Source organism: Peromyscus eremicus, chromosome 4 (assembly GCF_949786415.1).
Source record: "Peromyscus eremicus chromosome 4, PerEre_H2_v1, whole genome shotgun sequence".
NCBI classification, from domain to species: domain Eukaryota; kingdom Metazoa; phylum Chordata; class Mammalia; order Rodentia; family Cricetidae; genus Peromyscus; species Peromyscus eremicus.
The window spans coordinates 127,065,108-127,083,854 of NC_081419.1; the positions used below are offsets into that span (position 1 = coordinate 127,065,108).

The following is an 18,747-nucleotide window of genomic DNA, read 5'->3' on the forward strand; positions in this document are numbered from 1 at the left end:
TCTATATTATATCCCCCCTTTTCCTTTAGAAAGATATATTTGCATTCAACTCCTTTGTTTAGTCTTTTTTTTTACTAAAACCAATAACAATTTGTAACCAATCCCCCTTAAATATTAATAAATATCCATAACCCATCTTTTGGGAATGTGGATGTCATTCTCTAGACTACTTTCTGTTGATTGGGGGCACTGACATCTTTTGGGAGCCAGGAGAAGATTCAGGATAATGTTTAAGTCTTGGCTGGAGTAGTTTGTGAGGCTGGACCATCTCAGCCAGCAGCCTTGAAGCTGTTCTGGATGCAGAACTCAGAGGAAATTGCAACAAGGCATTTTGAGACGCTGGATCACCAGCCATTTGTTTTCACTGGTGTCTGTCCACCTTGCTCTGAAAATACATAAACTTTTAAAGGTAACATACATATCTCTATTAGTACAAGTATAGACTGTGTGTTGTACACAAGTTAACCAAAGATGATTATTTTGTTTTATGTTTGAGCAGGTAAAACATATGTTATATGTTTTATAGTTTTTATTTTTAAAGTTTATTTCTTTATGCCTGTAGTCAGGATATCAGGGGGTTTTCCTCAATTGAACATGATCATCTTTAACCTAGAATGAATCTACAGCCTCTCATTTCCTATGGAAATAAAAGCATAATCTCTCTTCCAGAGCAACACACCTTTTGACTTCCATTTTGAAGTCAAGATATTTTAAAAATATATAGATTGGTTTAATCTAACAGTTTCCATAATCAAATATTTCTTAGAAGTTATTGCTTGTTTGTTAGCAGTCAAAAAATTTAAAGACAACATAATAACATATATTATCCAGATTTCTGTGTATTTCCCATCTTTATGTGGCATATATATATATATATATATATATATAGTATTATTATTATAGTATTATATGTTTTATATATATATTTCTTTTTTAAGGACTTTATTATTTTTAAACTATTTTTTAATCTATGACTGTCTCTATCCTTTCTCTTTTCCCTCTAAAGCCTATGTATATATATATTTTTAGCACATTGTAACCCATTTAGAGTTTTTTCCATCTGGATCTGTCTTTACTGATCATCTGTATTGTTTTTCCATTGCATGAGATGAATCTTAAACTGCCATGTAAGCCACTGCCAGTGTAGCTTAGCTTAGTGCATGGTGGGTGGTGGCTGGCAGCTGGCTTCTCCTGCAGGCAGCTGCTGGGAAATGTGTCTCAGTACTGTGGCTGGCATGAGAGACACAAAACTAGGAAGCCACATTTGGCTCCATTTTTGTGTGTTAAGAACCTTTTTAAAGCGTTTGCAGGTTTTATGTGGATGTAGGTAACAGATGTTTGGGCACCATATGTAGGTGGAGTTTTTGTTGGGACTACCAGCTCCAAAATAAAAGCCCAATTATTAATTATAAATGATCAGCCAATAGCTCAGGCTTGTTACTAGCTAATTCTTACAACTTAAATTAACCCATTTATATTAATCTACATTCTGCCCTGTGGTGTTGCCTCTCTTTCATCTTGTACCTCCTGTTTCCTCTCTGTGTCTGGCTGGTGATTCCCCTGACTCTGCCCTTCTTCCCAGCATTCTTTCTGCCCCCCAAATCCTACCTAGCCTTTGGCCAACCAGCTTCTTATTAACAGTGAGAGCAATACATTTTCACAATGTACAGAAGGATCATTTCACAGGATATATTTTATCACATATATTATATATGAGATAGCTAAAATTTACTCATGTGGCATGTCTCCCTGTGGGAATCCCTGCAAGTGCCATGGCTGGCAGAGTAGCAATCTGTGTGAGGCAAGAAATATATCTGGTTCAATGTGGCTTAGTTAGTTGGTATTGGTTCAAACTTCTAGAGTCTGACCACAGGCAGTTTATTTTTTACATATTTAAGCACAGTACAACTTTGGAATAAAGTTTTCTCATGACAATTGTCACAATAAAGCTTAAGGCATGATTACATTGAAACTCCTTTGCAAATTGCATATGATGTTTTCCACAAGAAAATTGACTGAGAGATAGTGCTCAGGATAAATATCCAGGGAGGAAGGATCTGGGATAAGCATAATATTAAACTCTTTTGCAAAGTGCATGGGACCTCTTTCATAAGAATGGGTTCTATTGACTGAGAAACAATGCTCTGGAGACTAAGAAGAGTCTGGGATAAATGTAATAGTCTGAGGATTTGGGTGAAGCCTGGCCCTACATGTAGCAAAGATCACCAGGTTATAAACTATACCCATTCCCAGCTTTCTGAGAACAAACAGGTATAAATCTGTTAAAGAGAAAAGACCATGTGTTTAATACATCTGGTTTCTCTAGTGCCATGAGTGTGAGGACATTTTTTCCTATACAACTCCCACCTGGAATGGAACCCGGTTACCGCCTGTCTTCCATGATACATTACATATCTAGACCTATTCATCCCACAGACCTGGAACTTTGTTTCCTAATCTCCATTTCTGATTCCTACATCCCCGCCTCTGCCCTGGTATCCACCCATTTTCTTCTCTGCCCTGGTGACTAACATTTTGTACTCTGTTATATTTGAGTGCTGTCATATTTAGATCTTACCTGTATGTAAGGTCACACAGCACTTTTCTTTCTGTCTGGCTGTTTGTCTCTACACAATGACCCTTCACCATCATTGAGCTCCTCCTCCATGAAGACACGGTGCTAGATAGACTAGGGAGCTTTTCTTCAGTGATGAGCTAACTACTAGGACACATGGAATGTCCTGAAAGGCCCTCATTAAGGAACGAGAACTTAGAGTCTTCATCAATGACTCCAACACAATACTCAGCATAAAGTAGAAGCTGACATACAGTTATCAAAAGGATCAGGGGTTCAAGTGCAGGACACTTTGGAATGAACAAATGGAGGAAGGAACAGACAGATGCATAAAGGCTGGTCCAGTGCCCCACGAAGGACCAGTGAAAACAAAAAAGAGATTACAGGACAAAACCTTGAGTCAAGTGCATGGAGGAGTGCAACCAACTGGCCATGGCTAGGGGTCACTCACCCTGTCCTCCCTGTGGGAGCAGCTAAGCAGTCAGCCATGGGTAATAAACTGGTAGGACCCCATGGAAGACATGGAGAGCCCAAAGATAGTAGGGATTCAACCTTTAGTATCTGCACTCTCAGGACATAGCTGTTCCCACTACGATTGTTTCTTATTCAATTTCTTCTTCCTCTTTGTCATTATCTCTTCTTCCTCTTCTTCATTTTCAATAGCTCTTCTCTCCTTTTCTTCTTTCCTCCCTCACACCTTCTCTGTCATTCTTTCCTTCCCTCTCAGTTGGTGAAAGTTCCTCTCCTACCTGCCTGTTTCCAAACACCTGGCAGCCACTTCTTAAATAATTGATTCCGAGGCTTAATATTACTTAGAAATGCTCAGCTGGTAGCTCAGGCTTATTACTAACTAGCTCTTACATTTAAATTAACCCATAATTCTTATCTATGTTTATCCACTGGCTTGGTACCTTTTCTCAAAATGGCATTCTCATCTTGCTTCCTCTGCATTTGGTTGGTGACCCGTCTCTGCCTTACCTCTTCCCAGAATTCTCCTCGTCTGGTTGCCCCACCTACACTTCCTGCCAATCAGCATTTTATTAAGCCAACAAGAGTGACAAATCTTTATAATGTACAAGAGCATTATCCCACAGCATTTCCCTGTTTTTTCTTTTCACAACAAAAACCCTGAATCTAATCTCCTTTGTTTAGCTTTTTTCCTGACCATTATTTGTAACAATTTGTAACCAACATTTTAAACAAAGACAAAAATCCATAATCCATTTTTTTGGTCAAGTCCCCTTCCCTTCCTCTCCATCTCATAACCTTGCCGTTTCTTTTCTCTCACCCTTCTTTCCTCCCACAAACACTTGTCCCCAGCTGTAGCTCAGGAGCCAGCTCTAGAGACAAAGGTGGAAAAAGCAGACACCCAGACAACCAGCAGCTCAGAGGACACAGACCCACCAAGAAGTCTTTCTAGGTCCACTTTCTGGTTTCTTTGAAAACTTTCACCAAATGCTCAAGGAACAATCCACAGCCCAAGAAGAATCAAATCCTGGTTTAGAGTGGGCAAGACCCTTGGTTAGTTCCCTTTTTTCCAAGCCAAGGCCTGAAGGAGTCTGTGTAACCCAGATTCAAGACCAGGGCTTAGAGCAATGTTTTGGTTTTGGTTTTTAAGATTTATTTCTTTCATGTGTAAGTGTCTTTGCTTGTATGAGTTTATGTGCACCATGTGTGTGGAGTTCCCTGAGATCAAAGGAGAGTTTGATATCCCCTGGGACAGGAAGTTACAGACAATTGTGAGCTACATGATGGGTCCTGGGAATGAAACCCTAGTCCTTTACAAATCAGTAAAGGCTCTTTACTGCTGAGCCAACTCTCCAGCCCCAAGGGGCAGTGTTTTATGTATACAAATAATATTCCACCATGAAAGTGTCAGCATTGCTGAAAGTGAAATGAAAATCTTTAGACTCTAAGATTATAGAGTTTAACTAATTGCTACTTTTAGCTGTGATAAAATTGCATGTGCTTGAATTTTTATTTTTTAACTTTTGTTTTTCTTATGTGTAAAGACTACCCTGCTGGTGGTTCCATTGTGGGAACTGGGGTAAAGTAGATGAATTCTCTTTTTGTCTCTCTGTCTTTGCCTCTCTGCCTCTCTATCTCTCTGTCTCCCTGGCTGTCTCTCCCTCATTCCTAAAACAACATTGCAACTGGGTTGTAGCTCAGCAATGGAGAACTTGCAAAAGTGCGAAAGAAATTGCATTGGTGAGTGGTGTTTCAGATTAGCGTATTCTGTCCTGTGAGGAGGGTCTGGAGGCTGTTTGGTCCTTGTGGGTAAAGGAAGTCTAGGGAGCAGAGCCCCTAAGCTGTGTGATCCCAACCCCACTGCTTGACCTCTCTGGTCTCAGTAGCCTTTTACAAACAGGGAGCTGAGTTGTGTTTGGGAACAAATACCAGCTCATTGCTTAAGTGCTGGGGTCAGTGGGATCAGGAAGTTGCCATGATTGAGATTAGCAGTCATGTCAGGGATAAGAAATCTTAGTCTGGGACAGATAATCCTTAATACCTCACTGAATATTTTCAATGAGAAATTCATCCCATGACCAATATGGGCCCAGCCTTTATCCCCAACAGAAAAGTACTTTACATTCTAGGAGACTTCCTGTACACAGAGAGGGATGTGTTTTCCCAGGTGATGCAGAGGAGCCAGCACAGACCTGGGATGGCCTCTGACAGCCTGGCCTCTCCCCAACAAGAGCTCATTATGTATGCTATGTGATGTAATTGCAGACATTACTGTCAGCCGTGTGCACAGACCAACCGGTGTGAGGACAGTGCTATGTAATGTAATCACAGACATTACTGTCAGCCGTGTGCACAGCCTGCCCAGTGTGAGGACATTCACATGTGTTTCCCACCTGTTTTCTCTGCACATGGGTAGCAGGGAGGTGAGGGGCAGTTCCCAGTCCTACTTCACAGAGAAGGAAGAAGCCCCATCTCAAGTCATGCAGCCAGCAGTGGGAAGAGTGAGGATTTGAACCCAGGTCCTCCTACTCCCAGTGACAGGCTCTGACCTGACCCCTTGTAGTACCCTCACCACCGTCACGATGCCCCAAGCACTTCCAGGCCCATCATGCCAGCACCATCTAGGTACAAGTTGTTAGTTAACTTATTTAGCAGCTGGGGCAACTAGGACAGACCCAGCGCCAGGCCTGAGGCCGCCACTCCAACTCCAACACTCCCAGGCTGGTCCTGAGATGTGAAAACCCCTCTTAAAAAGATTTCAGCATGGCCCTTTCCTCTGTGTCTATAGCTGGGAACAGGGTTTTCATGGGTTTGTGGAACATGGTGGCAGGCAGCTAGGAAGAAGGTTTGCATACAGAAGCACACCTTGGCAAAGCCACAGCAGAGATTTGACTACCTGAACTATCAGAATCACAAGGTCATAATGTCCTTCACTATTGTCTTCACTGTGAAGGCTGTCTGCCATCTCAAAGCCCAGCTCCCACCTGTCTCTGTGCTAGTCTGGCTTGGCATGGACTCTGGGCTTGGTAGTGAACTCAAACAATGGGGCCTGTGGAAAACAGGATGTACAAGCCTAGGGACAGTCCTGCCCTGCCAACTGGCTGGGGCCTGATGTAGGTGGAAGGACCAAGGCACTGGATTTTTACCCTTGTATGACCTGGACACCTGTAGGCTTCTCAGAAACCTGTTTCTTCCACTGGAAAATGAGGCTTCTAACCTGCGTTTTGATGACTAGCAGGCTCAATAAAGAAGTGTATCTAACCTGAAGGTCAGACAGCAGGCAGATGCCTATGCCTACCCCAAGGGAGGAAGAGTACTGCTCACTGCTGCCCCCAAGAGGCTGTGTGTGCTGGAACAGCAGCTCCTGTGTTCTGCTGGGGCACAGACCCTGCCTTCTCATCTCAGCAAAGCCCCTTCCTGTCTGAACCTCCTTCAAGGTCACTGGGAGATACAACAAGACAAAGAAGGACAGTTCCTGGTGGCAAATAAAGGACAGTGGTCATTGCCAGTTGTCTGCTTATAGAGGACTGTGATTCTGCAGTGCACACTGTGAAGGGCTGTGCACATGAGCCACAGGGTTTGGAGGTAGAGTTGGGGCTCTGAAATTCAGAGTGGGGCGAGCTCACCAAATGTGAGATGGAGGTCACCTGTGAGTCCTATTGTTCAACTTTTTCTGTCTCTGACATTCTGGGGAGGCTGTATACCAACTTCAGTCAGAGTCCAAGAGACATAAGTCTTTTATTTTTGTTTTTAATATTTTGTGTTTGCAGGTGTATGATGGTCATGTGTGAGTGCAGGTACATCTGTGAACCATTTACCAGGTGAGGTCAGAGGGTAACTTTCCGGAGTTGCTCCCTTCTTCCACTTTTCTGTGGGCTCTGGAGAGCAAACCTGGGTCATTAGCCCTGTGAAGCAAATGCCTCTCCCACTGACCCATCCTGTTGACTCAAGGAGAGACATGGGCTAGCATGAATAAAACATCCATTATCTGCCTACGAGATGGAGTCTCCACCATAGGTTGCTTTGGCTTCTCACTGATGGAAATTAGCCACCTTTCGACCCACACAGGAGGTGGGGCTCCACACACCCCTTGTCTGTTTTCTTTTCTTTTTTTTAAATTTTATTTATTTATATTTTATATATGAGTGCTCTGCATGTATACCTGCACACCAGAAGAGGGCATCAGATCTTATTATAGATGGTCGTGAGCCACCATGTGGGTGCTGGGAATTGAACTCAGGACTTCTGGAAGAGCAGCCAGTGCTCTTAACCCCTGAGCCATCTCTCCAGCCCCCTCCCTTGTCTGTTTTCATCCATAAATTTTTCAATTATGTTTATCTGGCAAAGTCCACCAGAGAATGAATCCAATATTAAGAACATGGAATCATTTGAGGTCCTGGATCCAGCAATACCCAAAGCCAGATAAAGGTTATGAGTTTTCACCTCAAATCTTAGTTCTTACTAGCTTCTTTGGTCTATTCTCTTAAAGCAGGGGAGCTGGATTCCTCCTTTTCAGCCTACAATCATCCTGACTTGTACATTCACACATCATCTGCCTCCTTCCCAATGGTAATGTGTGGGTCACACAGCCACACTATAAAGATGGCTGATATCAAGGTAGGAAGGATGTGAATCATTCAACAAGCCTTGATGACGTTAAAGAAGAAGTACTCCTCCATGGCCATAAATTCACTTATTTACTGTTGCTGGAATTTTCTACTCTGAGAAATAATCACCTCGGGGTCAGATTAAACAAAACCACATAGGCAGCTAGTTTATAATACAGATGCTTCAGTCAGCGAGATGGCAAGGGGGCTTCATTATCACCCCCTAACAGAAACCGTCACAGTGGCTGACTCTGTCCAGGAGAGATTATCACAGCACTCAGATAGAGGGAGAGTGGATGGGAGGATGGGCAGAGGAACCTGAGACCCACAATTCTATCCTATTCACTGGACAACCAGAAGCTGGTGGCTTCTCTTCTATGAGTTCTCAAATGATGACTGGGCTAGCCTTGGCAAACACTAGGAGCCTTCTCAACAGAACATTCTCCCACTGACCCATTCTGGGTCTTCTTCCCAGCACTTACTGAATCGACCCCTTGTTGGTAGCCTCAGGTTCCATAACATGGGGCCTTAGTCTTGGCACAAGGCCCGTCACTGCAACGCAAGCATCCTGGGTGACCTTTGGGTTAGAGTAACTTGGCTAACCTTAAGTATTTTCTTTGGAGTCTCCTTGAAACATCCTGGAAACGGGGCTTGCATCTCATCGTGTCATTACAATATAAGGGCCACTGTCACCTCCAGCATCCCTGTAGAGAAGCAAGCATTTCCCGTGCACCCTTCTCCAGCCTGTGAGTATGAGTTCCTCTAGAGCGACCCCCTAACAGGGGTTTCAGGAGGCTTTGGGGCAAGAGGCAGATGAAAGGTGCTGTTTCTGTTAGGGAAGTTTGGACTCTAACAAATTTGAAGACATAGATGATATTGTGTCAGACTAATGACAACCTAGGTTCATGTGGGTTCTATTGAGTGTTCAGATTTTATTCATCAGTGAATTGTCTCAGTGTATGGACAAAGGCTTCTTACTGGCATCTAGGCTTAACAGTGACACAAGCCATAGCTATTTCCCTAAGGACAGTGATGTCCGAAGCTTGGTGGAGTCATGGTAGTGGGATCCTCAATCTGGTCTCTGGGAAGGGACCTGGAGTTGGCTTCATGGAAGGTGTGAAGTTTCACTGAATCTACAGAACAGATTTAGGTTGCAAAGCGAAGAGGAAATATATTTCAAGCAGAGAAGGCAGCAAGCACAGAGGACCTGAGCTTATAAAGCACAGCCTAGAGTCAGCTTGTCTTTCCAAGCTCTGTCCCTCCATTCCCTGACTGTGTCTCATAAGTTTCTCTACCTTCCCCACCTTGCCTGCTGATTTTCTTAAGTTATAACTGTATTTAATTATGTTTATGATTTTAAAATTTACCATACAAATTAGTGGGTTTGCTGTGGTATTTCCCTACATACTTAGTTCCTCTCCCTCTCCCTCCCCTGCTGTCCTTCCCCATCCCCTCCTTGCTAATGGCTTCCTCCTTTTTACTTTTATGTCACATGCGTTCCTTGCTCTCTCTTTCCTCATCTTCTCTTCTCTTAATATTTTTTCTTCTCCTCACATGATCTCCTTGGTTTATGACCTCATACACATTCAAAACATTCATATACATATATATACAAATTGGAATCTCATTTGCACTTGGCAGAAACTAGGGTATTTTATCTTTCTGAATCTGGCTAATTTTGCTAAGCACAATGGTTTCAGTTCTATCTGTTGTAGAATATGATTTCAAGGTGTGTTGCTTTTGTTTATGCTCTGGAACGTTTGTTTAATGATGCAAAGATGTGTTTGATTAAATAAAATTCACCTGCAGTCAGGAGGCTGAGTCAGCAACTAGCTGACAGGAAGTGGTAGGGAGGAGCCGGGTGAGAAAGGGTTTATAAGGAGGGCGAGGATCCACACAGGGGGTTTTTGGAGGACACGAGCAGGAAGAGGAGGTAAGCTACTTGCTATTCAGCCTCTGAAGAGCAGAACTCTACCTTAACCGTTGAGTCTTGAGTTCTTTGGAGGGACAGAGGTTTAGTTAAGTTCCCTTGTAGCTTTTCGAGAGTTGGAGCCGGAGGGAACAGATTTCCCTCTGGCTATGGCCCTTGCAGCCTAACCGCTGCTGGTAGCCCTCAAAGTCGTAGGTGCTGCTTCAGACAGCTGTGGCTTAAAAGGCAGCAACTATTTAAATAAAGGACAACATCTAACCATTTCCTGAAATGTCGTGACTTCATTTTTTTGTTAAGACAGAATAAAATTCCTCATTTTCTCTATCCACTTCTGAGGGTGTACATCCCTGCTGGTTCCTTTTCTTGCCTACTATGAACAGAAGCACATCTGTCTTGTAGGAAGGTCAAGTGTGAGAGTGACAGGCGTTCACTGTGTGTTCTTTCCTCTTCTTCCTCCTGTGACCTTTCAGGTGTCAGGACCAAAGATGTTCCAACTTGGGAGCCTTATTGTCTTCTGCGGCCTGCTCATCGGGACCTCAGAATCTCTTTTGGGTAATGTTGTCAATGCTGTGAGTAATTTGAACGTTCCGAATTCTGCGTCTGGAGGTGAGTCAATATGGGTCCCACCTGCCTGTTGGTCCCAGGAGTAATCTTAATAAACACTATGACTGCAATAGCAGAGGCTGTTGGGGGGGGGCAGTGTTGTCCTCTATGGGCAGTTTACTGAAAAATGTGCAGCCATTCAATTCCTGTCTCATTTACTTATCATTTTAGAAATAAATAGTACCATGATATTATATCCTAATAGAGTCTTGCCAATATATGTACAGGATAAATTTATCAAAGTGAGATTTCAAAATTTTAAGTAGTATGAACATCTTAAATAATGGCATCCGTCCCATTTTCTCTAGCAGTCTGTGGGAGCCTGTCCCCCAACCCTGCTTCCTTTTAAGCACTAACATGGACAGCATTAACTGGTTTGCCATTATCAGAAATGAGAGGATGTAAATCATCTCACTTTGCATTTCTCTAATTCTAACCATCCTCATATTTTTCATATCTTTAATACTGGTTTACATAATTTAGCTAAAGTGTTGTGTCAGAATTATTAGCATATGTTTCCATAGTTAGTTTGACCTTTTCTTACTGATCTGTGTTGACTGGCTGAAAGTAATATCAACCCACCTGGCTTGGATGTCCACAAACCACCCAACTTTCTATTTAATTGCACCTCTGTTTTTTGCTGTAGAGCTGGGCTAACTGACAGACAGGTCTTATAGGAACAGGAAAGCTCTGTGCACGCTGCCTTGCAACCTTGTCAATGTTTAGGCAACTTTCAAAGATGAAGAAAGGAGCTATCCTCCCATTCCACAGCTGGGGAACAGCAGCAGAGAGAAAAGGGTGTCATGTTCAAAGTTACTAGGGAGTTATATGGTGAGATGGAGCTCTCTAAGCAATGCTTGCTGAGGTGGCCTTGTGTGCATTGTTGTAACAGGTAGATCCTGTCCATCACAGGGCCAAGTTGCAGTATTGTGATTCTATCTGTTTGACTAAAAGTGTTCTTAATATTTTATTTTCAGTTGTATGAATTTGTCCCTCTTATATATCTGTGTGTGTGCCCCCAGAAGCCAAAAAACGGGTGTCAGATCCCCATGGGAAACACATGGTTATCAGCCATTCAACATGGGTGCTGGGAACTAAACTCGAATCTTCTGCAAGAGTGGCAAGCACTATTAATGCTGAGCCATCTCTCCAGTCTCACGACTACATTGAGAACACAGGCAGTATGTGGTCATATGTGGTAGTATGAGTGCCTTTCTTAAAAAAAAATTCAAACACACACACACACACACACACACACACACACACACACACACACACACAGCAAACATCCTTAAAGGAAGAAGTGAAATCTTTTCTACAGTACTGAAAGATACTCAATACAGACAGGAAAGCAGCCCAGAAACAAAGGTTAGTCTTCAGAGTTGCATGATTTCAGTAGCTAACGCTGGAGGATGGACTGAAACACCACTGTACAAATGGGACAAAACACACATGACAGCAAGTTTCTAAGCGAAAATGCTTTACACCCAGAGAAATGAAACAGGGTACAAAACGTGGAGAAATTAACAGGCAAAACTGTATTACCATAAATATATATATATATATTTTTTGTTTTTTTCGAGACAGGGTTTCTCTGTGTAGCTTTGCGCCTTTTCCTGGAACTCATAAATATTTTAATGCAGCATTTTAAGCCATGTGTCCATTTGAGAATAAGGGATTATTGTTGTTTTGTTTGGTTTGTTCCTGAGTTAATAATTGCTGTTTTTTTTTCCCACAGTAGAGATATTTTCTACACAAACAACCCTAACACTTCACACATGCCTTCTGGCACATGACATTTATTCTATTAATTCCCCAGTTATTCTCTGAGATCCTCTGTTAGGACACTCTATCTCCTTCTCCAATGTCAATTCATTTTCTCTCGGCCTGATTCCCAGCTGTCATTTTGGGACCCCTATTTCCCACTTTCACTGGTTGGAGCAATACTTTCCCTCTATACTCTTTCCTTCATTCTAGATTTTTCCATTTCTTGGTTTATTCTCTCAAGTGCTTGACTAAGTTTCTCAAACCCATGTGAGCATCTCATTAAGAGCAACAGATCCTCAAGTCATCCCTGAAAACAGGTATACATAACGAACTTCATCAGTGCACATATTCATCTCTGTAGACACATTCCTTAGGAGTCTCGGGTTCCTCTTCTGTACAATGGATATGGTGGCAATACTTTCTCACTGAGATGTTGCAGAGACTGAATGAAGCAGTGCAGAAAAACTGACTTCTCTGAGACCAGGAGGATGGGAGCTCATTCCCTAGTGGTGTAGACACTGATTGATGACTGTTTTGACAGATGTTCTTCAGAACCTGAATCTAGATGTGGGGTCACTTCAGGAAACCACGGATTTGTCATTAGCCAGTAACAACATTCTAGGAGCTTTGAACACACTGGACCTTGGCAAATTAAACCTCCTTTCATCTCAGAAAGGTTTAGGGTGAGTTGGTGCTTCTTTGCTCCCAGAAAAGGGACTACCTGAGTACCCAGTTTCAAAGACAGATGGATAAACCTTGTCTTCCCCTAGAGAGCTGAGGAGTTCTGAGGCAAGGTCCATTAGAACTTGAGTAAGTCTGAGGAGGGCTACAAGGTCATTTTGGACAGTTCACACATCTGGGTTCCCACAGTCTGTAATTTCAGGCTGAAGGTGGCTGTTCCATTTGTCCTAATATCCACTTGTATCTTGGTACCTAAAGCGTTTCTCTAAGAATGACACTGTTCCTCTTCAAATAAAGCTGGGAGTAAAAGTACAAGTTCCTTCAAGGGATGGGAACCTGGAATCCACTCCCCTTAGTCCCAAGCGTAGCTTCATGGAGCTTTGAGTCACACAGTCCTGGGTTCAAGTTCTGTCTCTGGTGCCTATTGTTTCCCTGGCTCAGTCCACTGCACCTGAGATTGCAGATGCTCACATTTCTGAAGAGGATGTAGTGAGGACAAGAGGGTGATGAGGAGAGGTGCAAATGCTTCAAACATGAATGACAAGAGGGCATGTGGGTTTTGTGCAGATTGCGAATCAACAAACTCAGCTTCCTGAACCTGCAAGCTGGCCTGTCTTCCGATGGCAAAGGCATCGACCTGAAGCTGCCCGTGGTTTTGGATGCCTCTGTGTCTCTGTGAGTATGTATTGCTTGGATTTAGGGGGTGGAGTACAATATGGCCTATTTGAGTTGGCACTTAATTCCCAGCTATTCTTTGGCCTCTGACCAAATTTCCCAATCTGTAAAAGATGGGATCCTCTGAGGTCTAAATCCCAATCTTTAAAGTATTCTAGTGAAAACATGCCATGTTAAGTAAATGAATGTTGTATACAATATGCTTTTGTGTGCATGTTGCATGTGTACACTTGTGTGTATAAAGTTTAATGTGCACTCACATGTGTTTGTAGAGTTCAGAGGTCAACATCATGAAACTGCCTCAATACGATGAGTATGCCAGGTTAATTTTTGAGATAGAGTCTCTCACAGTACTTGGAACTCATAGATTGGGGTAGGCTTTCTGGATAAGTAAAATACATTTTTTAAAGTTCTTCAATTTAAAATGAGAAACACAGAAAAACAACCAAGTCAAGAACCTGTGCAAAAGAATCCCTGGAGATTGGGCATATTCTTCACAGACAGCACTTGCCCAGTATGTGTGAGTCTCTGGCCTCAGTCACCCACACAGGAGGAAGGGGTGTTTGTATTCGATACACTTGTGAAGCCATGAGCTGTGATAGTTACTTTACTTTTCTATGACCAGGATTTAGTGCTAAAAAATGAGAGTGATTTATTTACTAGCACCATTATAATGCTTAGATGGATTATAGCAGGTATAATACTTTAAATTAATGCCCACAGGTAATTTGTGTTATAAAATGTTATTAATTCGTTTTTGTTATTAGTCTCATGCCAAGTAAAAATCTTGCATGTGCTAGAGATGCATGGCCCAGATAAGTCCAATTTAAACATGCAAATATTGTAGGAGTATATGTAACATGTTGACATTACTGTTATGATGTTAACATTACCCATAGACACCCTGAACTGTGTGCACCCACAGAGATGAAAACCAATGCAGCCTGCAAAGCCTTCTAGACCTGTGCCTGGTGTGACTCTTGTTTTCTGCAGGCCTATCATTGGCTCCATGGTCGATGTTGCTATTTCCTTGGACCTTATAACTTCACTCACTGTTGAAACCAATGCCCAGACTGGTCTTCCCACGCTGTCCATTGGAAAATGCTCAAGTAATTCAGACAATATCTCCATTTCCTTGTTGGGCAGGTAAGGCTCATCCATCTCAGCAGAGCTGAGGTTTCGGGGAGACTTTAGGAGCCTGACTTTCATCCTGTTCCTACACCTGGGAAGAAACATGGTGTACAATACAATCAGGCTAGACTCAAGTATCACCTCTGTCACAACTATCAGCTCAGTCACTCCTCAGCTTCATCTTTTGAGGCCTCAGTTTGTACATATGTGTATTAAAACAGTAGAGATCTGTACTAATCAGCTTCTGAGATGAAGACATGAGAAAATACATATGTTTAGCTGAGAGCCTGGAACATGCTAAGTGCTCAAGAGCCATGATATCTACACTGGCTCTATGGACTGTTCCTTTCCACTACTAAGGCAGGAGGATGGGCATTTCCTGCAATAATCATGCATTTCCCTATGGTACCTTTCAATTGGGTCAATGTGCCTCATGCCTTAGAAGATGTTAACATTGCATCCACCTCCACTGGGAGGCAGTTGGTAAATTAGGTGCTAGCATGGGATCTGATTGTCCTAAAGTAATCACTATCCTCTGGAAAATTCCTAGAGTGAGATCCTGACATCCCAATCTTGTCATTTTCCATCACTGATTCCAAATGATCCTCAAAATCTGCATCTTTTATTGTGCATTTAATAAAGCAGGTTTGACTCAAACAGGGGTTGGAGGAGGTGATGCTATCCAGTTTCCAGAGAAGGAAACATCACCTGTAAGCCTTGATCAGAATCAGAGGGATGGCCTCTGTTCCTAGCCTTGATAATCATGTCTTGAGTTCATCCATCTCCCTGTACCAAAGACCTGATATGATATCAAAGACAGGACGACAGTCTGCCAAGCAGAGCCAGGAAACTAATGTTGTTGCACTGGGTCTGAATATCAATGACCAAGAAGACTCTCATGATGCTCACTCTACTTTAGATATATTGGCTTTTGTTCTGTGCCTCAGGCGAGCTTTTTCCTACCACAAAACATCTTACCTGAATTCAATGTATCTTTTCATCTTTCAGGATGCTTACTAGATTACTTCTCTTGTCTTATAAGAATGTACTCTTAAACTTCAGATTACTTGTATCTATTGTCATTGTGTGCACACACATTTTGAGACAAGGTCTCACTTTAGAGCTCTGGGTAGCATCAATCTCAGAGACCTACCTGCTTCTGTCCCTGAGTTTTGGGGTCATAGTGGGTGACACCAGACTGGGTATGACACTGTCTATTTAACTAGACCTGTTCTTTGTTTATGTTGTGTGTTGGGAGGTGGGGTGTTTTGTGTGGGCACACATGCACATGTGCCAGTGGCTGGAGATCACCAAGTAGGCTAAGCTGGCTGAAGAATCTACCTGTCTCTGTCTTCACTGCTCTGAAATATAAGCATTTGATACCAACTGGCTTTTCCTTTTTTTTAAAAAAATATGGCTACTAGAGATAGAGTCCGGGTCCTCATACTTACAAGGCAAATACTTTGTGGACTAGGCTATCTCATTGCCCCACTTCACTCATTCTTCTAGTCAAAAATCTGCTATTTTCTAGGCAGGCATTGTTGTGAGCCCTGGAGAAGGATTTGGTGAAAATGAGTAGGTTCTTTGTCTCCTGCAAAATATCATGAGGAAAAAGCAGGCAGAGGACTATTTGGTCCATCATAAATTTAAGGAAAATGAGGAGCCCTACACAGGCCACCATACTTAGCAGGACACAAGAAGAGAAAATCCTCCCTTCAGTGAACAATCGGGATGGGAACCTCAGGACATAACAACTGGATGAGAGTTGAAGGGGAGGAGGCAACCTCAGTGAGACTTGTTTATGATGGAAGTGAAAGGCTGGCTGTTTTTTGCCCAGTGCCCAAAGCTGAGCCTGGTGCTCTGTAAGTAGAGGCTGAGTGAAGAATGCTGTGTCAGGGCTGGAATGAGCACTCAGGCGCTGAGGAGCTAACTATTAGGAGTGAGATGCTCAGATTCTCAGTGGTGGTCCATCCTGATATAGGCCACTGGGCACAAGCTGAAATGAGTACACAGAGCAGAGTTGTGGGTCACCTGCCCTCCAGAGGACTCTCTCATCTATGCTGAACTCTTGACCAAACTTTGTATGTCCCCTCTTTTCCAGACGAAACACCTTTGTCAACAGAGTCCTGGATAGTGTATCTGGTTTCCTTACAAATACTGTAACAAGCCTGCTGCAAAACCAAGTAAGTCCCCAGCTCTTTGCACCCAGAGCCAGGCCTGGTGGGGATCAGAGAGGTATCTGTTGGTGTGACTATGTGCTCAGGACACTGTCTCCTGTGAGGTCCAGATTTGTCTTTGGGAAGTCTGTGGGCACCTCCTTCCCCCCTCAGTAGCTGGACTGCAGAGAGAGGAGGCAGAAATCACAGATGATGCCTTGAGCTGTTTACCACATCCATGCCCCACTGTACAGTTTAGCTAATGTTTCCTTGTAATCAACACACTTTCATTTACAGACTGTGTTTGAGCACCTGTGAATGGGAATCTGCAGGGAACTTTGAATTAGGCTCCCCAAATTCAAAGGAGCTTGAAATTCCAGGGTTCAAGAGTTTAAGGAGTCTAGATGATAATTCTCAGCAGCCTGTGACATATCTGGGTCATGCTGCTTCAATTCCATAGTTCTAGGTAGCTAAGGTTAACTGTTCTCAGGTCCTAGAAATGAACCCCTCTGTCAGGGGAGGATGGTCATTGTGTTGTAGGCAAAGTCTCATCTGTTTTCTATCTCTCCCCCTCTTATTTCTCTCCACTTTTATCTGTCTCTCAGATATGTCCTGTGCTCCAGTTCCTCCTCAGCAACCTGAACGTCAATCTTACTCAAGACCTCCTTTGTAAGTCACAGCTTGGGGATTGGAGTGCCTTCCATGGGCCAAGACAACAGCTGTGGGAGTTCCCAAGGCAGGGACCTTGAATCCTGACCAAGTTGGGCTGTTGGCTTCTCTTCCCCTCATTGGAGCCTCCTTTGAGGCTTATGCTCCTCATGACTGTTGCTGGGGCAACAGGAATCAGGCACCCAGGGTGTCAGGCCCTGGGGGTGGCCCTTCTGTGGTTGTGGCCCTTTACACATCCTTCTGTTTCTTGTATGCTTTATCTCATTGGGTCATCAAGAGAGTCTGTACAGTCACTGCTCACTCTCAGGGGCACTGTCATTACCCACTTTCAGGTGAAAAGTGATGTACTTGATGTCACAGAAGGGAGGGAGTGATGTGCAGGAGGGAGGTGAGGAGTTGGGCGGGCTTCTGTTCAATTTCCCATGGCAAATACTGAGGTTTTAATCTTGACTTGGTTTTTTCAGCTAATGTACTGACAGGACAGTTACCAGTCTCCATCTGAAGAGGATGGAGCTGAAGGAGGAATGTCGTGATGCCCTGCTGGTACAGTGTCCTTGTTACTTTTCTATTGCTGTGACAGAACAACATGACCGAGGGAAATTATAAAAGAAAGGATTTATTTTGGGATTCACAACTCAAGAGGGTTAAAACCCATGACTGTCATGGTGAGGAGCATGGCGTCAGGTAGGCAGGCATGGCACTGGAGCAGTAGCTGAGAGCTCATGTATTGAGACACAATCACCAGGCTGAGTGAGCTAACTAACATGACCTTTGAAATTTTAATACCCATCCCTGGTGACACCCCTCCTCCAACAAAGCCATACCTCCGAATCTTCCCAAACAATTTGTCTAACAGGGGACCAAGTATTTAAACACATGAGCCTATGGTGGCAGTTCTCACCAAACCCCACAGGTAGACTCTGTGCCCTTGCACAGCAGCTTGTCAGGAAGCTAGGGACAGGCTTGTTTTACTTCTGTCAGAAGACAAGAGAATCTGAACCCTGATCCTGACTCTGGGCTGAGCTCTGAATTTGACTGTACTCTGAACCCTGGGCCTGGATCAATAGCCCAAATTCAGCTTGGGTCTTTGTTACTAAATTTACAGGATGGGGTTGACTGAGTCCTAATTTTGAGCACAGACACTTGTCCTTGGCCTGCCTCCTGACACTGGCTTTGTGTCAGGGCTTCTACAGTCTTTTCCCATCTGCCATTGTTCCAGAGGAAAGAATGAGAAGGGGTCAGGGCCAGGTGGAAGAACAAGACCACAAATCTACAGCTTTCTCTCTCCTCTTCATGGCCTAATCTATGCTGGCACTTCAGAAATGAGTGGAAACAGTGAGGCCAGGCTTCTGTGGATCTACTCAATGTCCAATGAAAGCCAGCTCCCACTGCTGCTGTGACAGCCAATGTCCTCACACCCTGTGTTCTCATTCCAGGTTAGTCCCCAGTGGCTTCATCTGACTTCCAGTGGCATTTCTCTCTAGA

At 43.4% G+C, this 18,747-nt stretch overlaps 1 protein-coding gene across 1 annotated transcript; it reads left to right on the forward strand.

The window, feature by feature from the left end:
* The first annotated feature begins 10,065 nt into the window (after positions 1 to 10,065).
* On the forward strand, positions 10,066 to 17,764 carry LOC131908657 (BPI fold-containing family A member 2-like). The gene is made up of 7 exons (XM_059259693.1): positions 10,066 to 10,186; positions 12,492 to 12,633; positions 13,199 to 13,306; positions 14,300 to 14,452; positions 16,539 to 16,620; positions 17,199 to 17,262; positions 17,727 to 17,764. The coding sequence occupies exons 1-7, from the start codon at positions 10,066 to 10,068 to the stop codon at positions 17,762 to 17,764; spliced, it is 708 nt and encodes a 235-aa protein (XP_059115676.1).
* The last annotated feature ends 983 nt before the right edge of the window (positions 17,765 to 18,747 follow it).